This window comes from Echeneis naucrates, chromosome 9 (assembly GCF_900963305.1).
Source record: "Echeneis naucrates chromosome 9, fEcheNa1.1, whole genome shotgun sequence".
Taxonomy (NCBI): Eukaryota; Metazoa; Chordata; class Actinopteri; order Carangiformes; family Echeneidae; genus Echeneis; species Echeneis naucrates.
This window is the reverse complement of record NC_042519.1, coordinates 11602847-11629613: the sequence shown is the minus strand read 5'-3', so window position 1 is coordinate 11629613 and position 26767 is coordinate 11602847. Positions and strand designations below refer to the sequence as shown.

Sequence of the window (26767 nt, the reverse complement as noted above, 5' to 3'; positions counted from 1 at the left end):
GTTAGTTTCAGTTTATATTTGTTTCTGACATAATATTCAAAATGACCCACAGACTCTTTATATTAGTATTTAATTTATATAATAGCTTATTTGAAAATGGATAAAAGCAAAAATATATCTTATAAATCGTTTATCCGTGTCTCGGTGTGATCTCAAATGCACTTTGAGTGGTACAAGACGTCCTTTGAGGATAAATTCACTATTTTATTAATTTAAAAAGGTAAACAATACAAACCCCGCCTCTTCCGATGACGCATATACGCGGAAGTGCCGCTAAATTCGTTATCGGTTTCAAAGCATGTAGAGGCTTGATCGTTAGACAGCTGAGGCACCTCGAAACACAGGGGCCCTTTCTGCTCAGCGTGAGAAGAGCATTATCCTACGAAGCCACGATATCTTGCAGTTTTATCAGGTCACTTTAGAGGAGAGTTGAGATCGGAGTACACTGAACTAGCTCCTTTCTTAGGATGGAGAATGGGGGTGCATCCAGTAAAGGAGAGGGCTTCCTCTCCAGAATGGCCCTCAATGACCACAAGGCTGGTATGGAGGGTCTCGACAGAGACAAGATTAACCAGATCATCATGGATGCATCCAAGGTAAAGTCAGACAACTCAAAATCACCTTCTCAGTTAGTTTATTGTGAAGTACCAGGAAGCCATTATACATACATGCTTATTTTTTGCTACACCAACTGTCTATTGTATTTGTGAATGGTGTGAATGATCCTGGAACCAGAGAAATTTAATGTGTTGAAAATGTGGAAAACGAGAAATGGGAGGCCCACTTTTGCAGATTGTGTCCATCCTGTTGTTAGTCTCAAAGCTCCCGTGTAATGATGAACTGATGTGCAATTGCAGTTTTTCATGTGTGCTCCAGAATTTGAAACTCTTCATTGTCCTTCCCCTTCCCCTTCAGGGATCAAGGTTTTATGAAAATGAGCTGAAGCGGGAGCAGCAGGTGAATCAGCGTATTGAGAAAATGATGCTACAGAAGGCACAGATCACAGAGCCCCAGTTAAAGAAAGCACAAGCTCAGGTGATTTATGTTGCAACTTGATTTGTTAAAGTTGTTTTCTGCAGCGTTTTCTTGGAAAATATACACATGATGAGCTGTTAGATGAAACAGCTGCATTTCAAACATCTGGGTCCTAATCTACTTCAGTGTTTTTTGTTTTGTTTTTTTTGCTGATTTCCCTCTGGGGGACTTAACAAAGTATCTCGGATTCTGATTTCAATCAAATCTCTGTGTGTAGGTGGAGAAGATGGCCTCGATGCTGGAGCAGAGTCGTGATTTAAGCCGCCTAATTGTGCATGTGGACATGGACGCTTTCTATGCTGCTGTGGAGATGAGGGACTGTCCTGAGCTGAAGGATAAGCCCATGGCTGTAGGATCCATGAGCATGCTGGTAGGCTGATGTCTTGGAAATAACGTGCACCAGAGGGACACCCAGGTGGTCTAAGTGCAGAGTGTGGACACACGAAACTCTGCAACACAAGCACACATCAGGCTGGAAATAGTGACAGTTGCACACAAAGTACATTTTTCTGTAATAAATCACTATCAAAAATCAGAGATTATTTCTGTTTCAATCATTTGCAAACATTGTACTGTATGAATGCCTCCAAAGCAAATGTAGCACTCAAATTAAAAATTTGATTCCTAAATCCAGATTTCCATTTTTGTCTCTCATCTTTTTTTTTTTTCAGTCAACATCGAACTACGATGCCAGAAAATATGGGGTTCGAGCTGCCATGCCTGGCTTTATTGCAAAGAAACTTTGCCCTGACTTGGTCATTGTTCCTCCTAACTTTGATAAATACAGAGCAGTGAGTAATGAGGTAAGAATGATGTCAGAACACAAACACAAACGCACACTCATCTGGACACATTAAGTGTTTTTTTTTTTGTTTGTTTTGTTAACTAACAGATGCTCATGAATTTGTATCCTTGTGTTAGATCCGGGAAATTTTTGCAGACTATGACCCTCACTTCCAGCCAGTGAGCCTGGATGAAGCCTATCTGGATTTTACTGACCATGTTAACCACAGACAGAGCTGGCTGGTCTCCTCTCGCACGCATTACTATCATGCCAGTAGCGCCGCCAGAGGCAGGACTTAATTATGTGGATATATATAATGCTTATAAATGCATCTTTGCCTGTTTTTTTTTTATTGTGAACATGACAGAAAATGTTATTTACCACAAGTTCATCATTGCAATGATCAAAATAATTTCTTTTCTGTAAAGGTGAAGAGAAGAGTGAGCTCCCCAAGGAAACACTACCAGAGGTGCAAGACCTCTCTCCTGTCCTTTTTGAAGACAGCCCAAGCTCCTCTCCTGGCTTGTCTGCCTCTGGTGCTGTTGTTGCTGGTGGTGTTTATGAGGTATTTGGGATATCTGTTGAAGAGGCTGTGAGAGAGATGCGTTTCCGCATTGAGCAGAAGACCGTGCTAACTGCCAGTGCAGGTGAGGAGAGGACCACACTGGTATATCATTGACCACCATGGTATTTTTTTAGCATTTTGCTTTGTTATTTGAATTACACAGGAGAATTATAACATATACTCAGTTTTCTTCCCTCTCCCTCACCACAACTCTAATTGCTGAGGAAATGCCACCCTGGTTTACAGAATGAAATGTATTCTTTACAATAACAAAAGAAAAGTCTGGAATGCTCATGTGGTTGTTTACATTTAGGGTCAACATTATTTTGTGGCTTCACCAACTGTTCATTAGCAAATATACCTCTCAATTACACCCTTATTCACTGTCCAAGGAATTGCTCCAAACATGATGCTTGCCAAGGTGTGCAGTGACAAGAACAAGCCCAACGGCCAATACAGACTTCCCTCCACCAGAGAGGCCGTCATGGATTTTATCCAGAAGCTTCCAGTTCGCAAAGTACAGTACACATTGCTCAAACTAATATATAAACAGAGCCTTGTGCCATTGCTGTTGCATAAATAGGTGTGGTGTGACCAGACAGACGATGTGCTGTAGATGGGGACAAGAGAACAGAAGGTGAATCTGTCTATAAATATTATTTTAAAATGGTACAAAGATTTTTGTTTGTCCCTCCAGGTTTCAGGCATAGGGAAGGTGAGTGAGAAGATGCTAAATGCTCTGGGCATTAGTAGCTGTTCTCACCTTGGCCAGCGGATGGCACTGCTGTCATTGCTGTTCTCAGAGACAGCCTGGCATCATTTCATGCAGGTTTCCCTGGGTCTGGGCTCCACGTATATACCAAGGTAATGTATGTTTCTTCAGCAAAAGGCAACACAGTGGAACTAAAAGAAAAAAGGAGAGAGACTTTAAGGATTGTGTTTGCTTTCATACAGGCATGAAGAAAGAAAAAGCATGAGCACAGAAAGGTTGGCTTTTCATGAGGCAAAGACACTGACATAATTGAATTGATTGTTTTTGCTTTCATCCTCCTTCTTTCCAGCTCATTACCTTTTGTGACATTTCATTTTTTCACAGAACATTTAAAGAACTGAGTAAAGCTGAGGATCAGTTTTCTCTGTGCAGGGAGCTCTGTGAAGAGCTAGCAGAAAACATGAAGACAGAAGATCTGAAGGTACTAAATGTCAGAGTGGGTTGCTTTATGCAGTACATACACATACTCTGCACAAATAGGTTAGAAGGAGACATTTTTTGGCTCACACAATAAACATTTGATGCAAGACATTGTTCTGGTTACAACAGCCACGCATGCAGTTTTATTTTGTAGCTGCAGCAGACTGAGCTCAGTTAGATGTTGCCTTCAGGTCCAAAAGGCTGTCTCAGAAAAATAAGAAAAGCAAACAAAAAAGGAAATATTTGAAAAGAATTGGATTAAAAACGGTCCACAGAAAGAAGAAGAAATGCTTTATTCTAGTTCACCGTAGAATCACGACGACTCTTAAACCAAATTTTGTGCAATTACCTCAACCTGTTCATTCCTTTTCAAATCAATAGCAAAAGCACGGCCATTACCCCCCTGCCACGGTCCTGATGTGGCATTGATAGCAACAGGAAATGGAAGGCCATTAAGGAGGCAGCAGGGGCTACTATCAGCCTTGGAAATGTTTCCCAGGGAGATGATCACATTACTATGAAGGCACTTTGTAGCATGTTACATAATGCATTTTGATGACTCAATCAGTGATATGACAGACTATACAGATTTACATCTCTTCTATTTATGTCTGTTCCATTAAGTGCCATTGATTTAAGTCATTAATAAAGGGGTTGTTGAAAAAACAGTTTTTCTGAAAATGAACCCAACTCTGTATTTTCTTCTTTTTCATGAAGGGTAAAACCGTAACACTGAAACTGAAGAAAGTGAACTTTGAGGTAAAAACCAGGTCGCTGACGCTGACATGTACTGTTGCTACAGTGGATGAGATTTTTGCTGTTGCTAAGGACCTACTGAAAACGGAAATAGAAAATGAAAGCCCCCAGCCACTCAGACTGAGACTCATGGGTAATTAGATCGAGCAATACCACTGATGTATAAATTAATATAACTAGCTAGAAATAAATCTAAATAATCTGTGACATGCTGCATATCGACATTCATTTTTCTTCAGATAATTTGTTTTTGTGCACATAGGTGTTCGGATTTCTGCTTTTGTCAGTTCGGATGATAAAAAGCCTCTCCAGAGGAGCATCGTTGGCTTCCTTCGGCAAGAAAAGACAGACTGCAGTGTCTCCATCCAAGAAACGCATAAAAACCCTCAAAAGGAGTATCTTTCCCATCACACTGTCCAGACGGTGACTCTTAATTGTCATCCTACGATGCAGCAGTGCCAGAAAGAAAAGGGGGTTCCTTGGCAGATCAAAAAGAAAGGATTAGGGGGAGATCAAACTAGCGAGGAACCCCAGCAGTCTTTTTTCCAAAGGGCCTATGCTAGAAGGCTAGAACGCCAGGCAGCTAGTTCGAGCACAGATGAGGAAGGAAACGGGGTGAATGTTTCAGTGAACACTTGCATTGGATCCAGTGATCAAAAGTGTGTAGAGCCATCATCAAACACACGCAATAGTATATCCTCATATCTCTCAGAGAAAGACTTTGGTGAAGCCCATGCATCCACATCAGGATGTGGAGGCACAGAGTCAGAGAGCCTTAGGTGTCCGGTGTGTTTCAGGCGAGTGGAGACGACTAATCTGAACATCTTAAACAGACACATTGACAAGTGTCTGAGCAAATTTTCAAGAAAGCCACATCAAAGCACTGATCCTGACTCAGAATCCGATTTGGATTTAGAGAATGAATGTAAGGTGGTTCACAAATGGAGGGAGGAGGAGGCAAAGGATAGTGAAGAGTTGGAGTTGAGCGGGGTCCGCCCTCATGGCCAGCACAGCTTGAAAAACGATCCCACGCAAGCGGTTTCGTCGATCAGTGCTGACAATGCAACCGTAACCTTGGAACAGCCTCAGTTATGTAATGATAAAGGCCATTCCCTGATCTGCCCAGTGTGTCAGCTGACCCAGGAGACTGATGACCTCACTGTCTTCAACCACCATGTCGACCTCTGCCTGAACCAGGAGGTCTTACATGAGTTGGGAGGAAACACATCATCTGCCATAAATCCACCTTCAGTTACAAAGAGCAAAGCCATAGGTGAGCGTGTGTATTAAATGGTAGTTTCTAGTGTTTTATCCCATCACTAATTTTGCGTTTTTGTTTTTTTGTACTTTGTGGTCCGAACCATATCAGTGTTTCCAGCGTAGCTCTTCAGTCTGTATATGTCTCCTGCAGATGACTGATACAATACTGTTAATTTTTGTAAGATGCGTGTAAAGTCACATTTTAGGAGCTAACAGGAGGAATGTCCGTTTGGTAGACATCCATCTGAGACCTATGACCTCGTTATTTACAGACAGTGACATTGTATGAGAAGTCGGCCCCAATTCCTACAGAGAAAAGACATCTCATTTCACCCCATGGGGCTCCTCTGCCCTGGTCTTGGAAATGGCTAAATCACTTTCTCACCCATTCATTTCCCACAATAAACTGCACCGTGGATTCCTCTTAAACAGTCCTGCTTCAGAAATTGCACTCTTTATGTCCCAAGAGAGGTGCTGCAACAGTGAATCTACTCATTGAAGCCCATTCTTTGTCAGAGAAAAGCTGAAATCTATTTCTTTTCTGTCCATTTGTCCCTGTTCACAGATACAGGTCTTCTCCCTCCAAAACAAGCAAACAAAGGCAAAAGCAAAAGGTGAGACTGTTCGATCACACATTGTTGCTGCACAAAATGCTGATGTAGATTCTGTCCATATAATATTCTGTAGGTGAAGTAATATTATTTGACAATTACCTAAGATAAACTGATACATTTTACTTATGTCTTTTTTGTTTGTGTTGATTTCACAACTTTTAGAAAGGACTCGCCACCCTCTCCTCCTTCAAAGAGAGCCAAAGGCATTGGCCCATGCTACACCATTGACAGATTTTTCAGGTGATATATGCACATCCTCATCTGTATGACCTTTGGAGGTTTTCTACATGAAATGAAATAAGCCATTTAGTCTGTAATTGTTTCCTCAATTATTGAATTCAAAGCCATATTTATTGTTTTTATGTTTTCCTAAAATAAAAAAAATGCTTAAAATTGCTGGCATAAGAAAGTAAACAATCAGGTCCTTTGTTTGAATTCTAGCAGATTAATAGAGATTTTCTACGACTGTGCTGTATTAGTTTCATGAAAATTTAGGTAATGCTTCTTATTATATAGTATAAATTGAACATTAGAATATTTATTACACTCTAGCCTCAAGGATTACTTCTAATTTATCTTCCAGCCACTTTTTATTAAGATGAAGTATTGAGTTGTATTTATTGTGTCTTCCAGAGATAAAATGTTTTTAATAATGAAGATAAGAGAAATTTTCTATCAATAAATCAAAGTTGTAATAAATTATTATTTTATGGTTTGTCATTCCTGTTAATCTGATTTATCTTAACCAAAATAGCATTGGTTTAAAATTTGTCAAAACGCACTATGTTCGAAGAAGTTGCAGTTTTAAAAACACTTGGTATATCATCTTCACAGGGTTGTCAACTTGTCTAATAAGTAAAAAAATGAAAAATAAAAAATGGGTGGACGACAAATCTGCGTTACATCACCTGTAACCTGTAGCTCAATTCAGTGTTCTTTGCGCTTCCACCAAATCATACTCCTGAAGCTGAAAGTTTGCCACTCTTCAGGCAACTATTTATATTTCCACAAACTATGTTGAACTAAAGTAAGTAAGTAAGTAAGCAGCCTCTTCTTTAAGTGATCCTGTTGGTGGTCAGATCAGCCTGTTTGCTGTCGGCAGACGTTGAGCTGCCACGACAGGATTTCATTCATTGAGCTTTTGAATGCCAGCAAAGCAGAGTTCTGCAACAGGTTGGGTACATTGTGAGTTATCCGCAAAAACGCCATCTGACAGTAAGCAAATAGACGTGTGTAAATTAATGTGCGTGTGTGTTAGGTTGGTTGTTTTGGTCAGTTTTTTCCCCCTTGGCACGTCACATAATGCACGACAAATAGAAACCATTCTCATGCCAAATACCAGCCACATTTAGTCTGTATCAGCAGGCCCTCTAGGGTGTGAGCTTTTAAAGTAAACACGGATCAACCCTTCAGCTAGTAGGAAAGTACTCAGAGTATGTTTCCATTTCCATTTCCAAGTTTTGCTGTTGAGTATTGACGGAGAGGAGCCATGAGTTTTTAGCTTTTGTGTGTTTTCAGTTTACTTTCGATTAGTTAAGTAGTTGGTTTTGTTTGAGGGCCAAGCTCACCTAAGGCACACAAAGGGATCATTTAAAGAGCTTTTCAATGGAGAGAAGAACTTTGGCTTTGAGGGCGATGATCAACAAACATTGTCCTAAGAAGGAGAATCTGGATCCTCGAACGTGGGTGACAGAGGAGACTGTCAAGGGCTTTGCTGACTTCATAATGAACAAGAACCTGGACAAAGACACAGACACCAGCTTTGACAACAAAGAGATGTGTGAGTATCCAAGGAGAACAAAATGAGAAAAGCTAAAAGCTGAGATAAAGAGTGATGGCAAGACGCAAACGGTTTTCTTAAGAACTGAACTCTCTAGTTTTTGCTTGTTGATGCAGATGTTAATCATTAGTAATTAATGGAGGTGGAATCTTCCCCTAACTGTAGAGGAAGACAGAAGAAATGCGCTGTATTTGCACAAGGCCAGTCACTCACCACAGCACATAAAACAAATAAAACGCACTCATCTCAGTTTAACACAAATGCCACTGTAATGCCTCACACACCAGACGTGTATTACACTTCGTGAAGTATTGCATGTAAAGAACCACATGCTGTGTAAATGGCGTGCTGTGTTGTATAGTGCTTGATGCAGAGAAGCAGTTTATGGAAGCAGCTAAGAGGAACGATGTGGTAACCATGAAGACTCTGGGAAAAGGGTTGAACGCTAATGCAAAGAATGTGGTGGGTCTACAAACACGGCACTCTCTGCATCTTGTTACATTTCAGTGTATTTAATAAGATCACAGACTCACAGGCTGATGCTTTCTGGGGTTTTGGGGGTAAAATGCTAATTGTGCTGTTTACCTCAGCATAACAGAACTGCCCTTCACTATGCAGTAGCTGGAAAAAACATGGAAGCTGTGCAGTTACTTCTTCAGCGCAGGGTCAAGGTGGACCAAAAGGACAAGGTAAGAGGGTCTGAGATCCTAACATCTGAAGGCTTGAGCCAGAGACAGGCTTATGCAACACCTTAATCCAAACTTTCCATTTTGCGTTCTGTCTGATAGTATGGCGTGGCACCCATTCATTTGGCTGCCTGGTTTGGCAGTTTGAAGATCCTGAAATTATTAGTGCAGGCCGGAGCTGAGCACAAAGTCGAAAACGAGGTTTGACCCGCTGATTTGCATCTACTGACGAGAAAAATACCTAGAAATTGGTTCCATTTGTGTAAACTAAATGAGCTCCCCCCCAGGCACTTTTTGACTACTTTTCATTATCCAGGTTGCTGAATCCAACATTTATGTCCTCATCTTTACAAACCTCAGGGCAGAAACACCTGTTCTTCCTCTTTTTTATATATATACAGTTGTGCAAATCCAGTAAAATGTACATTAAACAGAACAGTGGTTTCTAAATTAGTCATTGTTTTTCCTGCATCAGGAAGGACTGAACATGATGCACTGTGCTGCGATCAACAACCACACTGACATTGTTGAGTATATTATAAATGATCTGCAGATGAAAGAACTTGACAAAGACGATCAGGTATCACTCAATTTTCATAGTGAAACATTTAGAACAATCAGATTAGTTGCAGTAAATGTGACTGAACTTCAAGTCTTCTTCTGCAGTCAGGGCAGCGGCCTTTTGCACTGGCGGCGAAGCATGGCTGTGTGGAAATGTTAGAGATGTTGATGGAACCATACAAAATGGCCACCATGAAGCCCAATCAGGTGTGTCTATGGATTATTTATTGGTCTCCAGTGCGCCTATTTACATGACATTGGCTGTTTCTTCTCACATGTGTCTGAGTGCAGATCTCTCTGTCACGCCTCCAAGACAGCTCAAAGTCAAACGCTCTTTGATGCTGGTTGTTTCCCTCCCTCCCTTCTGTCAGAGAGGTGACACGCCCCTGCACTTAGCTGCCAGGAACGGCCACTTGGACGCTGTCCAGCTGCTGCTGCAGAGCTTTGATACTCGGAATGAAGTCAATATGGTAGACAATCAGTGGAAACATCCTCTCTATATCCCGGTTTGGTTTGTGACAGTGTGTGCTCAGTGGCTAATCCACTCCTGCACAGTAACTCCATTTTGGATTAATTGAAATGTATCAAACATGTACTCGTCAGTATTATACATCAAGGTAAACCGTGTTTGGGCCTAAACTAATGTATATGGCCAGAGATTCTGCTGACTAGAATTAGTAATTTATGATGTATATGATCTATGTTGACAATAATTCTTGTTGAATAATCAAAAATGTTAAATGTTAAACTATTTGCATGAGCCAATTTAAAAGTAATTCTTAGGCGGTTGCTTGATTTCTAGATTCACATGACACCTTGTGAGCAGGCAAAGTCACTTTAAAATGCGGTCTCTAATGCTGTCTTAATTCCTCAGCCCCACTACTCTATTTTACTGACAGATATGCTCTGCAACAGGATGGTGAGACGGCTCTGTACCAGGCTGCAGACAACAGTCAGGAAGAATGTGTCCTAGCCCTGTTGGAGGCTGACTGTGACCCCAACATCCTAACAAAGGTACAATACAGTGCAGACCGCTAATCAAGTCCATCCAAGCGCCCTGCTGTTAGTGAAGCTGCATGAAATGTCCTAATCTTTAAGGTATCATCATGGTGAAATCTCACGCAGCTCAACTCACTCTCCTGTAGGCCAAATGCAGCCCTCTCCATCCGGTATCAGAGAGAGGAGATGCATCTCTTGCGCGGATCCTTTTGCAGTACAGAGCCTGTGCTGACTTTCAGAATAAGGTAAGAACACAAGCTAGGTGGCAGTAATACACTCTCTCAGTAAAGTATCCCGGCCACACAGATCAGATACACACGAGGTGTGCTGCTGACGCACTGTCTGGATTCATATCACTGTAATCTTGCCTGTTTTTTTTTTTTTTTTTCTAAATCAACAGTTCACTTTTTTTGGACTGATGTTGTCTTGTGTGCTTTTACTGTCAGCACACTGAGGCTCCTCTCCACCTGGCAGTGAAGAACAGTCACATCCCAGTTATCCATACACTACTGGATGCCGGGTGCAACATTAACGTCACAAATAAGGTGGGACCCCCTACTGACCCAGTAAAAGAAGGTGTAAGCCAACAAAAACAAAACAGAAATATACATGCTGCATTTTGTTGACTCTCAGAGGTCCCAGGCGGCCATCCATCTTGCTGCAGAGCTGGCCACTATAGAAGTTGTTGAAATGCTTCTTAAAGCTGGGCTGGATCTGACACTCCGGGATAAGGTGGGTAAAAATCCCTGGAAGTTATGCAGTGTAGATGTTGCGTTAGTAAACATTTTGTTCTTATATGTGTACACGTACACTTTCTACAGGACATTAACATGATCAGAATCAAAAACCATCAAAAGGGAAAAAACATTATATCTGACTAATAGCTAACAATAGCACCTTACATTGAGAACAAATCTATTTGATTCCTTATAGATCTTATTCCTGTTGTGTATTTTGTTGTATATTTCTACATTTGGAGTAGCAGGGGAAGACAGCTCTGGGTACGGCAGCCAGAGCTGACGAGGTGATTATTGTGGACATGATAATCAAAGCAGAGAGGTACTTTGCCTGGAGGGAGGTGAGAGATGGCTGTAACTTTTACTCTTTTCACATGTGCCATAATGAATTTCTGAAGCCTTGAAATCAAACATATCCATTCCCTAATGTCATATTCTGGATTATCTGAGCCACCCCTAATACTATTAAAATTATTAGCAATATGAATGCCACAGTTTGCCACACTTTGAAGATCAAGAAGGGAAGGAATTTACCTTAATTAAATTGGTGCTAAATTGGATTTCAAATATTTCTATTTGCAATTTTCTTTTACTATGAATACTGTAAGTCTTTCCAATAATCTCTTTCCATGCCCATGTGTTCTCTGAGGGTAGTGGCCTTTATCAATCTGCTGACATGATTTAATTGCCCTTTCAGACCATCCCAGAGTTTAATGAGAGTATTCACAGCGAGTACCCACTAACGTTTAAGCTTGACCACCGCTTTGAGACCAAGCAGCTCCGTTCGATGGCCTGGTGTTTGGCTTACAAGCTCCTGAAACCAGGAGACTGGAAAAAGCTAGCAGAACACTGGAGCTTTACTAAGGAGCAAGTGTCTGCCGTCGAGGAGCAGTGGACAGGTGCCAAAATGTTAACAGTTTTAAAATCGCTGAATTTAAAAGAAAGACTTAAAATGAATATCCCCCCCCGCGCCCCCAGTTTTAAATCTGGTGGCAATCAGTTATTTTTACTAGAAGAAATGTTTTCCTGACCGCACAGTGCTGTGTGCTTGTCCACAGGTCAGCACAGCTACAAAGAGCATGGGAACAGGATGCTGCTGATCTGGCTCCATGGGGAGGAGTTGGCTCAGAGGAACCCTGTGAAAGAACTCTACCAGGGCCTCATTGTCACAGGGAACAGGAAAGCTGCAGGTACATTCAGTAAACCTTTTTTACAGTCCCAAAGAAATTATGCTGAAGAATATAGGAAAATTTATCTGCGGTACCTGGGGATGTTTGCCCAAATTTTATTACACAAATGTATATTTGTTTAACAGATAAGATTCGGATGGAGGAAGAGAGTGCCAGAAGTAAAAGCTGCAGCATCTCCTGAAGTTTAACACTGCAACACACAGACAGACCCACTCAACTTCATGTTTACGTAATTTTAACCACTGATCTGTACAGAAAATAAGCAATAAAATAATTTATTTTGAAAATGAATGGTGCATCATGTATAGCTTTGGTTTGCTGAAGTAGATGAACTGAGGTGTTTGGTTTGTCTCAGTAGAAATCAGCAGAAGTGAAAACATTTAAAATATGTGATTTTACACATTACAGTACAGCCTCACTTGCATAATTGTAAGTCAAATTATTAAAAAGAAAATCATAATAAATGCCCATTTTGCAACTTTTTACCACCCGGCTTGTAATAAATAATAATCAAAAACATTTACAAATGTTTAAACATGTGTGGTTACTTTCCTGACAAAAATCCTTCAGATCAGGAAACAGCACTTCAGCATTAATGAAGTTGAAAAATGGCAACAAAATGTTTATTTGCAATGCAGAGCCAGGGCAACTAATTCTAGGAATTTTGCATAGGATATCTTGCACATTAAATCTAGACTAGGTAAGATCGATATATCATTGTGTGGTCAGTCAACTACTTTGATGGAGTGAACGTGACACGTGTTGGTGTGTGTTCTGGAGGAGCCTCGGCCTCCGGTGGAGCTGTGGCCTTGTTGGGAAGAACGAGGATATTTAGCCGCCGTGGCCTGACCAATGGTGAGCTTAAAGAGTGAAAAAGAAAAATGTTCATGTTCTTTTTGGGCTTCATATGACTAAAAGGTGTACACATAATTAAACATAGACAGCAATTCTGTACCTGCGTAACAGGATGATGCCGTTCAACTATCACAGAGCTCATAGGTGGAGCCACACCCATCACCTGGAGGTTGCTGCGTGCAGGCTTTCCCCCATCAGGTCGTGCAGCGACACGAGCCGTTACAGTCTTTGTGGATTTTTGTTGACTGGCTATTACAGCACGACCACTGACCTGAAAGAATTGACAATTGTGTATAAATGTGATGTAGTACCAAAAAAAAAAAAAAAATAAATAAATAAATAAAAACTAAACCCAAGGGAGGACAGAGGCCCTTGTACTAAAGATTATCTACATGTCTAAAAGCTAACCTGTTTGTTGGAACTGGCAATGCCCCCAAGCGGAAGTGAGCTGTGCACTACAGTAGTTGGAGGGAGCACTTCTGCCCTGGAAACAGAGACACCTGAGCCCACCTGAAGAAAAGGAAGTCAGTGAAACAAGAATGCCAGTTGGTCTTTAGAGGCGCACACAAAGATCTACTAGGGGAAAAAAGAAAAACTAAATCAAATTTAACACTACTGTATGAACCTATGAGATATTAGAAAAGAAACCAATCTATGCCATAAAAGAACTATACAGTATAAATAATGTTGTCGTGTCTCACCACATCCTCTGCTTCACTGTGGGAGGAAGGGTCTGGACGGTCAAAGTGGACTGGGCTGAACCGTGAGGCGAGGGGATATGGTTGAAGTGGAGCCAGCGTAGCAATGCCAGACTCCTGTGAATCCTGTGAAGGTTGAGGATCTATAGAAAGAAACTGAGTCAGGCTCTGGCATCATATATTCTTTATAGATTGGCATTGGTAAAACCAAGGTGAATGTTCTCTGTCAACTTTTGATGGGAATGAAACCATTTCTCATGTGTTATTCCTTTTGGCTTGTTAGCTGCGAATACTAATGATTGGATGAGTGAATGGCAAAAATGCCCAATCAATAATAACTGTTAAGAGAAATCCAGCCAGTTTTTCTTTGGCAGATCATGGTTTTATCATGTTTGTAACCTGTGAAAACCCCCTGACTCATCTCATTCATAAATCCACACATTTTTCAATAGAACAAGGCTGCACTCTGATGGAGAAAGTGCTTCTATCTTTTTTTGTCAGTTCATCTTGATAGCTGTAATGAATCAATAAGGCATAAAGCCAAGGTTAACAAGACCTCTGCGGTTTGTTGTGAGAAGAAAGCATTTCATATTCTTATGGGACTTGTAATGCACTAGATTTAAAGAAAAAGAGTTTGTGTGGTCTTCCTGTTACAGACCATGCTGATCATGAACTTCTGATTGCTCCAGACATCCTTCTGAAGGGTTAAACATGCTGAGAGCCTCCATGTTGAGAGCACATACACCCCTCATGAAAGCTTTCTTCATAGACTCCTCATAGCGCTCCCGCTCCAATCGTAGTCTCTGAATTTCTGTCTGAGCCTTGGCTATAGCCTCACAGTGCTGTGAAAACAGAAAGAATTAACCATTTATCAGTTTATAATACACCAGCGGGCGTAGCTCATTCACTTGCTTTCAGTTGTTGGCCTTTGTGTTACACCGCTGATATACACCTTTAACACCATTTCCAGCGTAAACCTTTTTCATCATTCCAATTTGTTTTAAAGATGATATCACTGCAAACTATGAATCAAGTTTAATGTGGACATTCATCTGCTTTGCAGTTGTAAAACACATTAACTGAGGTAGAGTCAAGTATAAATTCAGCATCATCATACACACTGTTTTATATGCAGGTCTTTCTCTGCCTTATTTACCTCTGCCAGCTTGGCCTCATACTCTGTAGACAGGCGTGCACAGACCTCTTCAGCCCTTGCTTGGCAAGCCCGCTCCACCTTGACCTTCCAGTGTTTTTGGACCAGAGAGTGCCAGCCTAACCACACCTTCCTCTTCAGCTGCAGATTGTAGTGCTGCCGTGCTACCTGAGCAGCATGAGCCTGGTGGGAAACCACAATACCATGAAAATATTCACAAGGAAATAATTACACCCATAATTCATTCTTGTGCGGGTGCACAAGAGTCTTCATGGTCCTGTTTCTGTGTCAATATGGAGGAAAAAAGTGTCATCCACTTAATTTTTCATTTTCAAGAGATGCCAAAATTTTTTATTTTGGTACCTGGAAAATAAAAATATTTATTTTATGCTCTTCACAGTTTGATGTGTAATACACTATGAAAATGAATAGATACATTTATAAAAAGGGGCTTTTTATGAACTATTAAATAGTTGTAATCTTGCAATGTTAAGCTATGTAAGTTTACATCCAAGACACACAATAAAAGACAAAGGAATCATAATACGTGAATTAGACTGAAAATCTAAACAGAAATGCTGATGTAATGAGTGAACTGATAATTCAAAAGGTATTAATCTGTTGATCTGTGACTAAGATATCTATGCAAAAAATAGCTTTAATTGTTACATTAACATATCCATAAAATGCCTTTGGCCAGCTCACCAAATGGATTAGCCCCACCCAAAGAAAGATTTTATCCCACCTTTTTCTGACAGTTAAAACTGGGGTTGGAAACTTGGAAATAATTGTATACATTCTCTTGTGTAAGAGTAAAGACTGACAAGTGTGAATAATGCAAGGTATAAGAGTTGAAAGTTCTAAATCATACTGATGACAAACAATGAACACCTACGGACACCCTTGCCCACGCTAGAAACATCACCATGAATATATTTAAAACCTTGAAGAAACAATACACTGTCACCTGTGTACCTCTTCTTTGGCCTCACTGTGCTGAAGTCTCCAGTGGGTGAACGCCTTCATTTTTTCAAGTTTTTCTTTTTGTCTGTCCAACACCTGGCTCAGGTTCACGATCACCTGACACAGGTAGGACACAGCACACAACAAGCTTGATAGGATAGTCCAAAATCAGACACTGTGGTCCTAATCTTTTTCTCTCAAATGCTTTATGTACAGCATTAAAGGTCTGAAGCTGCAAGTGAGGAAATGATATTGGAGTAACATGGATCAAGCCCAACCAGTCCGACAATAAAACTTGTAAACAAAGGAAATAAAATCTCAGTATGGAAATAAATTCAGTCACCCACAATATGTATGTATAAAAAAGCAAAGGACTACACAGGTTATCACCTCATCTTTTCTGTGGTTGGAAGTCTCATAGGTCTGTAGCAACCCCTTCAGGCTTTCCAGCTCTGACTTCAGGCCAGCTGTCTTGGCTGTATACTTCTCCTTCTCTTTCTTCATCTCCAACTTGTGTTGCTCAACAAAGGCCAACTTCCACTTCCGTAGCTCCATCAGCACATTAGACTAATTAGGGAAAAGAGGATGAGACTGTCATGGTGTGTTAATTAACCTGTTTTAGTAATCATGGACAAATGTACGCACACATTTAAATTTGGCAAACAGATGTACCAGGGGGTTTGTCACTGACAGAAAGAGCTAACTACAAACCTGGCAGATTTAATCTCTTGTCTAACTGTATTGAATTTGTGTCCAGAGACATTTACAGTTCTGACGTGAATGTGCTATTCAGGAAGCACAGCTCTGGTACATTCAGAGGTCTAAAACTGGCTTCAAATGCAGCCTGCACAACACTATAATGCACCAGTTTTGCAAATATGTGACCTTAGAAGTAAATCGTGACCTCAGTATTTGCAACATGAAACATATCCAGCATCTACAAATCTAAACTTGTTTGTCTTATAGGGAAATTAAAACTATAGATTTTCTTCTCACTGGAATCTCAATATCTTTCATTTTGGATAATGTCTGTATCCTGTCAGTGGTGCCGTTCACTGGAACAAACTCATCTCTGTTATCAGCAATGCATAGCAGGTGATTGGTTATCATCTGCCCTCAATGAATGAGCTGTACAACATCAGAAGTAAAGGGCAGGGAGGACACTCACATGGACCCATCCAAAATCATTCCTCTGGGAGACAAAATTAAAAGGTCACTGAATCCAGTAAGAGGAGAGCTGTCATCCAGTTCAAAGAGACTAAAACATGTTACATTTCCTTAATAATTTCTGACCACTTCCTCACCATTGTCCACATAGTGAATGTGCCACAATATTTCTCATCTTGAATCCATCTCATTGTTACTTTATAATGACATGAGTGTGCATAGTACCAATCTGAAACTAATATGCTGCTCTAATTCATTCACACATTTATGCATTTTCATCGATACATATATCATGGAAAAAGTTGCATTTAGTAAAATAATCAGAAATTAAAAGGCTTTTCAACAACCTCCACCCTCAGTATTTTTCTTTGCAGATAACTCTTCAATGACTCAATTTATGCTTTGGTGTCACTAAACCAGAAATTTAACTGCCTATGTGAATTTGTATTTACAGCACCAGTGTTCACAGTATGAGTAATTCAGTCTAATAATTTTAGTTTACCAGGAATAAGTCTGTCCACTCAGCTTTGTTCCAGTCATGAGGGTGAATCTCTCTCTCTCTAACCCTCTCTATAAATAATTAAATATATTTAAAATGGGGGAAAAAAAACAGCATTTCTTTCTTTTTTTTTTGCATTTTTATGTACCGCACCATGGTTTCATAACCAAGGTACATACCAAACCATGACTTTAGCATACTGTTACACCTCTGATAGCCACACAACAATAAGTATGGCCAACTGTCAAACAGAGAGCAATGAAGATCAATTAAGAGCTAGTAAATTGAGTGATTATAGATAGACAGCTTGACAGTATGAGGAAGCATACCAACCTTGAGATTGTTGCTCCACATGTCCAGAATATTCTCCATCTTGCTAATGTTCTTCTCTGAAATAAACATCTCAGACACTGTAGGCTCAAGGGGGTTTGGGCTGTTCGGCCGGGATGTCGCAGACGTTGCCTGCAACCTGCCAGAGGGAGCATCTGAGAGCACTGACAACCTGCCAGATGACCGACCTGCCACCTCATCAGCTTCAAGGTAAGGAAAAAATAAAAATAAAACATACAATTAGAGAAGGAATACACTTGATAATCTGGGTATATTGTAAGCATACAAGATGTTAAGAGAAATGAAAAGACGATGACATATCACACATAACCATTTCACTGCCATTTTGATTCATTTTACCTTGAGGGGCTCTTGTGTGTGTGGTGGGCTCAAAAATCAAAGGGGAGGCCTGTGATGATCTGAAACTCCTGCTAGAATGCCTCCCATCTATAGCATCAGTTGCAGTATCTGACAGAGGACAAGAAAGACAATGGAGTGAAGTCACACATAGAGGCCCAATGATAAATTGATCAAATGTTGCAAGAATTGACATTGAAGAAATGAATAAAGCTAAATATGGGAGAACAAAAGGCAGTTTAAGAAAAGAAAGGATGAAGCCAAGTTTGCTGAATAAGACAAGCATAGCCCTCATCCAGGAATGCAATTTTGTCAATATCTTAATTAAATGCTGCAGGGGGAAGAGAGAGCCTGCACTCTAAAGAGCAGTGTGGGCAGAGTGCCAGGATATCATTACCAATCAGCCAGTCTGCTTTCTACATCCCTGTGCACTACTCCATGACAGTTAAAGCACTAAACCTCCAATGAGAGCTGCAGCCAGGGCTAGAGCTGGAGGGAGGAAACTGATAGACTGTTTAAGATGTGGGCATCGTAGGGGAAAGAGATAGGGGCTACAATCTGACAGACTGATATCCTATGCATCTTGACTAGGCTGGTTTACAAGCAGAAAATATGAGGCTGATAAGCAGACACAGCATTTTTTCATGTTGTGATGCCAAATCCTTTTGACAGCTGATCATCTGATGCAGGCGATGTCTGGAAAGGCTCAAGTTGTGTTTCTGTCAGAAAGGCTTACTGAAATGTGTATGAATGTTGCCTGCACACTAGAGTTCCTAAATGATACCTGCTGGGCGCTGTGATTTTGTGTCATCTTTTCTCTGGGAACTCCGAGCGTCTACAGACAGATGTGAGGTGCTCAATCGCTGCAAGTATGCACTGGTGAGTGTGTCAATCTTAGGTGTGACCACAGCATAGCGAAGGAGCTCCTCATATTCATCCTGTTGATCCATAAACAGTAAATAATAAGCATATCTACAATATCGAAAAAATTGAGTTTCAAAATATTATCAGTTTTGGAGCCATTGTTCCTAAGGGTTATAGCATTTTAGCAGAATCCCCACTACCTCTCCAAGAAAAGTTTTGACTTCTGTAATAAGGAGGAATGTATACTTTCCAGAAGGGCCAGGTCAAAGACTCATTTGTCATTTGTCCCATTGTCAATGAGAAGTTTTTTATTTTTTATTTTTTATTTTTTATTTTTTTTATTTGCTGGAAACTGGATGTGTCTTTCGATTGTCTGATTGCATGTGCTTCTCATTTTAAAGGGCAGAATTAACTGACTTATGTGATATCACTGTAGAAAATGATACAATGCAGTGAGTGATTCCCCCCCCCCCCCCCTCCATCACCTGAAGCTCAGAGGAGACAGAACTGCCTTGATCTGAGTCCTTCGGCAGAACAGGACTGGTTGGCTCATCTTCATCCGAAGACATCTAAACAAAATTACACAAACTAAGAATGTCAGATTACAGTGCCTCGTATATTGTCTAATGTGCAGTTTGTAATGTAGAAATTAACAATGTGTGTGTCTTTTCTAAATGGTAAGGTCATCAGAAATATACAACACGCTGTCTTTAGCACAAAGGAGATTAGGACCAGAATCTTTTGCTAGTTTCTGCAAAGTGTTTATGCTGAACATGAACATATATAACAATATAGAAAATAAATCTTATATTGTGAACTGTGAGTTCGTGTAATGTTACAAACATAGGCACGAAATTGAAAATTAACTTTTGATTTGGAACTTTAGAGAAACTTGATGAGAAAATGAACATTAATACATTTCTGTGCATGTCCTCATGTTGTGAAAGCGGGTTGGTTATGTGGTTACCGCCTGAACGCTGTCTGAAGCCCAGCACACCAGTCAGACGATCGGGAGTTAAACAGTGAGTTCAGAGTCTGAGGTTATCCTCTTCATTAAACCTTTCATAGCACACAAAACAGGCTAAGTGTCTCTTTTATCTGAGAAAGTTAACATAACAAACCGTAATATTCCAACAGTCCACACTCACACTCATACTTACGCTTCATTCGTTGCTGATTCAAAAGGGGGCCATACTAAAGTCTTTGGAGTCTTTGCGTGGTTAATACATAGCACAGTCTGTACTAAATTAAAACCAAACCACGTTCAGAGGTTTTCTCTATTTGCATTCCTGTTCAAGCTTCCACACTCTTCTTCCAGCGTTACTCGTCAGTTGGAAAACGCTTGCTTAGCCGTTTCAAAACTACTGACTTACCAACAAGGCGCTCTCTAATTGGCTCTTTTTCCAAAGCCTGCTGCTATGTTGACTCTGATTGGACAAAATGTTTCCATGAGAACAGTAAGCGGAAGAACGCTGAGGTCACCACCTGCTGCACTACAGCCGAGAGAAATGCTCGGCAAAAGGTATTTTTGTGATTTGGTCACCTCGTTGACTTCACGATTTTCTCAGCAGCAGCTCAACATAGCAGCTAAATGTTCCTGCTATCTTCAGGTCACACGAGTTCTGTTATTATCGGTAGAGTGAACTGAGGCCAACTTCAACACATTCAGGAAATCTTGTTGTTACTTGGCTTAACTAAACCTGACAATGGCTGTCCTGGATAGCATGCACTAACAATCTGGTTATTAGATCGGTGCATCCTGAGTTTAACCCTAACCCTAATATGAACAAGAGTTCTTAAGAGAACAGAGTTAAATTGCAAACAACATCAGTGCCAGATTCATGAGAAAAAAATTAACAGAAGAACTACTTTCCACCCAGATTATATGGCCTGAGTTCCCCTCATCTGGGTAAATTTTAGATGTAATCTACTGTTGACTGTTGATATCCAAAATGGTCCTGATCTGGAAGTTGTATCTGAAACATCATGCTTTGTATGGACGTAAACCAGATAAGAACCAGACCCGTAGATATCCAGTTTGTAGGACAGGTTATGGAGGACAGTCACTTCTGGGTAAAATCAAGCCGAATGATGAAAACAAATCTTCGTTATGGTGAACTTGCTTAGTGTCACAGGCCTCAGGCCACTCTGGCCCAGCTGTAGGCCAGATGTGTCTTGTATGTATCTATCTGGAAAGTGATATTCACCAAGGTGAACTCTGCAATATGATCGTCTGAAGGGGATAGAAAATAAACTGATAAAACTGAACTGAATGAAAAGATTTCCGAATGCCCATTACCAGAGGTGGACAGAGTTCACTTTGAGTAAAAGTACAGATACTCCTTGTCAAATATTACTCCAATACAAGTAAAAGTATCTTCGTCAAAATATTACTTAAGTACAATAGCATTTGCTTAAAAAATTACTGAAGTAAAACTATAAAAAAAAAAAAAAACCTCAGGAAATGCAGGAAAGGAAAGTAGCTTTATTGTCATTATACAATACACTGATACGATTCTTCTACGGACATGTTTATAGCTCAAAGATACCTTCAGAGGCCCTAAAGAACCGGTCTGTTGAAGGATCCGGTCTAGTCCCTTCAAATTTAGAAGAAGTACTCCACCACTTCAGACACAACAACACACGCAAGGACTGGGACATTACTCATTGTTAATGTTTTTTTTTTTTTGTGTGTGTGTGCAGAAAAACCAACCTGTATTCAGCTGTGACCGATGAGGAGTGGGACCGTGTTGTAAGTGATGTCCACAGAAGACATCCTAACGCTGGCTACAAGCTAATGCATGGTCGTCTGACTGGAAGAGGTGTGCATGTTCCAGGTAATAATACGGCCACGATGTATAATGTAGAATAAGCCGAACATTATGGAGAAACGATCTCAGGTAGGATATTATTATAATATCTCAGATTTTCTATATAACTTACCATGTTAAGAATTGTTACTCAAAATAAGCCATGTTTACAAATCTGAGTATGAAAGAACACAATATTTGTTTATTGTTTCATAAATACATCAAAACTGCAAAAAAAAAAACGATGCTGGTCTGTTTCTGGGATTGGTAAATCAAAGCTATGCACCCATTTTAAGAACAGCATGGTTTTCACTACTGGTCTGTCTGCTTGGAAATGAGCTGCTTCAGTGTATTGTCACAAAGAAACAAACTTACCTTTGTAAGGAATGTGTAAGTCCTTGGTGAATACCACCATCCTGAGAACCTTCCTGTGGCCATTTCTCTGTTGTTCACTTAAGCAAATGGAGAACACAGAGTGGTTCACAATCTGAATGACAGCAATGTCTTAACCCCCTGAGGACGTAGTGCTTAACAGCATTAAGACACATATGGGGGTTAGGCCTACCGGCTTGGCAGACTCAGGCATGGACAGACACCAAAGAGAAGAGACATATGGTCGCTCTCAGCCATGGCAGAGCTGCAGGCAGAACTGTTGGACTGAGGCCTCCTCACCACCTGGCTGTGTGCTGAGAGTATTTCGCTGTCTGAAGGTGTCCTGTCAGCATTGTCATAGAAAAAGCTGCAGGCTGGCTTTGAAAATAGACGGCGCATGATTATGAGAGTGCAGAAAAATTGCCAAAAACAGCAAATCACAGACTGTTGAGGTCTGTCTGTGAAATTAAGAATTTAATCTGATAAATTCCATACCCATTACATATTAGAAATGAATTGAATGATTACTTGGTGCTAGCAAAGCCTCACACAGACATCTCTCAGCACGCACACACACATACAAATTTATGATAACATGCCTCGACAGTTGATGTAGGCTGCGATTTTGAACCAGAATTGTGAAGCACCGAGGATAATCCTTGCTGCTCTGTGGGGGGTGGAGGTTTCCTGTTGAATGACAGGAAGCTTTAGCTCCCACAGATTACTTATTTCCATTTCAGAGCAGACGATTCACATGTTTTGAAAGGTTTTGGTGATGTGTTCATTACAGCTTCTCTTTCGGGGTGATTTTTGTCACCTCAACCTGGTTTTTCTGGTCATCTGCTGTTTACTCTGCAAAACTGATGGTCAACTCTTATACTGGTATCCCAGTTTCCTGCCGAGTGCCATTCATAGGGAACATAACATATCTATTCTGCTGTCTTTGACTTTATGTACTATTAATTGTCCTATTTGGGATTAAATTGAGTGTGCTGAAAGTGAATTATTATCTCTCATATGTGTACAAGAAATAATTAATAAGCTTAATAAAACAATTAAGGTCAAATGGATGTGTTGTGTATTACACTTGTCTTTTTGCCCACAGCAGCATAACCATAACTACACTAATAGACAATAGCTCTGAGTTAACAATACAGAAAGATTATAGGGACACAACTCTATTCTGTACCAATTCTGCATAATGTTTTCTCTTTTGTTAAAGACAAAGGCATGAGCTTTTTGACAGTGGTTAGATTAAAGCTTGTACTACTCCATTAAACCTTTCTTTAGATCCCTTTTGTAAATTTTCACCTTCCTTTCAGCAAAAGAAATGCACCTGGGCATGTGGTCTCAAATGGGATTCAGCTCACATTCTTCTCTCATAGCCTGTTCAATCTGTTCCAGGACAATAATCACAATCCATTTGACTTTCTTCCCCCTGGTATTTTAGCTCAGGTCCGTCAGACTACTCAGGACCTGGCAATGACAGACAGAGCAGAAATTAGGAAATAATGTTCTGTGCTCGCGCAGGTTTACTCTCTTCAGTAACTTTTTCTTTTTCTTACAATATCTTGAAATATCTTGTATTTTACGTTTAGCAGATTGAAAAACAATGGAATTAGATCCTGATCTTTGTTGTAGATGTATAATTAGCATTCTCCTTCTTTGCATTGTTATCTAAACAGCTGACTATAAACTTTGTGTAAAATTGTTTCTGCCTTTGATCGATTTTTAGTCAGACACACTTACAGACAACCATAATTCCTGAAGACAACAGCTACTGTGCTGTCATCAATTGTATAGTTATCAACCCATTTTCTCACATATGAGACAATGATGACCTCTGACTGAAGACAATGTTGCCAGGATTCATCTTGGAGTTGTTCATAGCTGCATGCCGTTTTCAAATTAATTTTCATTACATTTTGATGGACCAGGACATCCCCCTTGGGCCTCTCTAATCCATCAAAACTCTCTATCAGTGACACCAGTGTCCTTCTGTTTTTCTTTCAGAATACTTAGGTACTGTAATTGCCACAACTTGTAAACACGTGGCTTAATGGATCACCTTCAGATAGTTTCAACAACCGTCTTAGAGACGACAAAGCAGCATAATGTCCGTCATTATTATGTAACGTAGCTACGCAGTATTGCCCATGCTGAGTCCAGAGTTAAGTGGCCAACCACGAGTGCTGTGGGGCAGGGCAGGCTGAAAGCAAAGACGAGAATTAAATCAGTTAGCCCATGCTTCTATCTCCCAAAAGCAGTAACAATTACTCTCAGTGTCTACATCTGTTTGCTATAATCTGGATGAAGATAAGCAACACAGTTGTTCTAGTCTACCTCCACCTCTCTGCTGATTTCTTAAGGAATCCATCCACCCATTTTAAATCTAATTCCTTTATTTTTCCCACACAGGAGGAATTTCAATAGATCTTTGGGGGAGTAGGATACATACAAAAATAAGGAATTTTTTGGTGCAATTGTTCTACAATTTACATTTGTGTTGGATTGTGCATCGTTTGCATCATCAAAAATTGCATAATAGCGCCGCAACACAATCCCAGTGGTGTCATGTTTTGTAGAATAGAACCACAAACCTCTTATTTTTTACGTAATATTCAAGTATATAAATGCCATGTATATGTATTCATAAATGCATTTACACAATCAACACATCAATGCTAAAATTTAATTTAATTTAATTTATTCTATGTTTATGTAAATAGTACACAAGTTGTACAGAAACCTCATATAGAGGAGATGAGAGGGAAACCCCAGCACTTTAAGGTCTGAATTGGTTGAACAGCAGGATTATATTGGATTGCAAAACTGTCACTTTCTCACTACAGGAGCTATGACCAGTATTATCTTAGATTTACTGTATGTGGCTTGGGAATTCTTTAGTCAGTATCCAATCTGCAAGATCTTATAATAATATTATATTATTATTATAGTATATATATTATAATATACATACACATCTTCTATTTTCTTAGCAACGAAAGAAGACTGAAATTCACAAGCTTCTATATTGCTTGCATGCATGTTGTTGTGACAAAGAGCAGAGAGTAAGTCTTTACAAGAGAACTGTGAGAGAATGTGTTGGCATGTGCGATGGATTGTGTGTGTGTGTGTGTGTGTGTGTGTGTGTGTGTGTGTGTGTGTGTGTGTGTGTGTGTGTGTGTGTGTGTGTGTGTGTGTGTGGGTCATTCTACTGTCCTGTACATTAAGCTAAGTGCTCCTCAGCGTTCCAGCAGTAATAAATGGAGTATCATGGCTTGAGGGAGGTTTGTCTACCAACTCTGAATCAAAGGCAGAGAGTGTCCTAAGCCTCAGGTCACTGCTTCTGTGAATCATCAAATTCAGAGGAAAAAGATTGATGTTTGTTTTTTTTGTTTTTTTTTTCATCGTGACTTTGTGTGTGGCCTTGCATGCTTTTGTGCTGTGTGTGTCTTTGTGCACATTCTATGGATCATTTGCAATCCTGTTCAGTGTCATTTGTGGTGAACATGACGCACAACCAGTGTCAGAGGGATGACTTGGTGTGTAAACTCAGTCAGCACATTCAGAACTATGAATTACATTTTCTACATTAAAATGTGTCAACATGTAGATTTTTAGATTCTCCAAATTCAGGAATAAGGAATTTGATGGACAAGATGTGATACATGAAAGAACTTGTTCATACTAATTTCTGCTTAGAACTGGGTCTCACGGGTAGTGCTGGAATAGTTTGCAGGCTTTAATGATGTGAACACTGGAAGGCTGAATGTCCCTGTGCTTGCATCAGTTCATCAGCTCTCTTTATTCCCTCCTCCCTCCCTGTCTGCAGGAACCACTCGTGGGCTTCAGAGGCGTTATGAGCTGACATAGCATGCACACAGGCAGTCACTGTCTCACACTTCATCTAAGGAGCCTACTTATCTCAAAGAGCCTGTGCTGGGTTATACAATTATTGTAACAGGATTGTATAATGTTTGTGTGGTGTCAATAGTATTACTCTGTAATCATTTGCAAGCATATGTGGAATGAATAATATTTTATTTTGCTTAAATTGCATATTGAGATTTAAGCCCTTAAATTAAAATCAAGCATTGAGGGGGGTCTTATGCATATATATTACACAGTCTTTCTGTGTCTATAGATAGTAATTCACATTCATGGATTATATGTGTCCTGTTCTCCTTCATTGTTCATTATCTTGATTTAGTTTCTTACTAAGGTCTGCCTTTCTTACTGCTCTTTAATGGCTTTAATAGGAAGTCACATGGAAGCGGTTAAAGTAAGAGAACAAGGTCTCTAGTGCAGTGAAACGCAGTGTTATGACTATTTGTCTGTCAGTGTATTTTTGTCTGTATTTATATTGATCCTGGCAGTGTATCAAGGTTTAAGCCCTTGGAAGAATTTATCTAATAGGCTACAACCAACATCGCAATCTAATTCTTCTAAAAAGCTTTTGATTTATTGATTTCCTTCATGTCCTTATATCAGCCATATTTTCTCCCATTAAGATCCTATTTTTTTCACTCATCTACTT

General features: G+C 40.1%; 3 protein-coding genes across 5 annotated transcripts; 2 read left to right on the top strand and 1 right to left on the bottom strand.

Moving 5' to 3' along the window:
- The first annotated feature begins 278 nt into the window (after positions 1-278).
- polk (polymerase (DNA directed) kappa) lies at positions 279-6835 on the top strand. Its single transcript, XM_029510922.1, has 14 exons — positions 279-596; positions 916-1035; positions 1253-1405; positions 1707-1838; positions 1957-2107; positions 2248-2466; positions 2777-2901; positions 3082-3248; positions 3339-3371; positions 3481-3577; positions 4294-4465; positions 4595-5605; positions 6158-6206; positions 6369-6835. Exons 1-14 carry the CDS (start codon positions 468-470, stop codon positions 6448-6450), a joined length of 2640 nt encoding a protein of 879 aa, XP_029366782.1. The 5' UTR covers positions 279-467; the 3' UTR covers positions 6451-6835.
- A 785-nt stretch (positions 6836-7620) lies between these two features.
- ankdd1b (ankyrin repeat and death domain containing 1B) lies at positions 7621-12771 on the top strand. Its single transcript, XM_029511395.1, has 15 exons — positions 7621-7986; positions 8348-8448; positions 8577-8675; positions 8775-8873; positions 9148-9252; positions 9339-9440; positions 9605-9703; positions 10149-10247; positions 10379-10477; positions 10679-10777; positions 10866-10964; positions 11215-11310; positions 11667-11868; positions 12028-12159; positions 12285-12771. The coding sequence occupies exons 1-15, from the start codon at positions 7812-7814 to the stop codon at positions 12338-12340; spliced, it is 1662 nt and encodes a 553-aa protein (XP_029367255.1). The 5' UTR covers positions 7621-7811; the 3' UTR covers positions 12341-12771.
- Positions 12293-20390, bottom strand: poc5 (POC5 centriolar protein homolog (Chlamydomonas)). Of its 3 annotated transcripts, none has more exons than XM_029511392.1 (14): positions 20206-20390; positions 19963-20104; positions 19531-19614; positions 18966-19119; positions 18185-18292; positions 17828-18027; positions 16219-16395; positions 15841-15945; positions 14869-15048; positions 14371-14554; positions 13716-13855; positions 13423-13524; positions 13115-13285; positions 12293-13019 (listed from the first exon to the last, which is right to left on the bottom strand). In XM_029511392.1, the coding sequence occupies exons 2-14, from the start codon at positions 19972-19974 to the stop codon at positions 12885-12887; spliced, it is 1752 nt and encodes a 583-aa protein (XP_029367252.1). In that variant the 5' UTR covers positions 19975-20104; positions 20206-20390; the 3' UTR covers positions 12293-12884. The 3 variants fall into 3 exon arrangements, with proteins under 3 accessions (XP_029367252.1, XP_029367253.1, XP_029367254.1); XM_029511393.1 differs by having other exon boundaries at positions 20013-20104; XM_029511394.1 differs by lacking the exon at positions 15841-15945.
- Positions 20391-26767: the final 6377 nt, after the last annotated feature.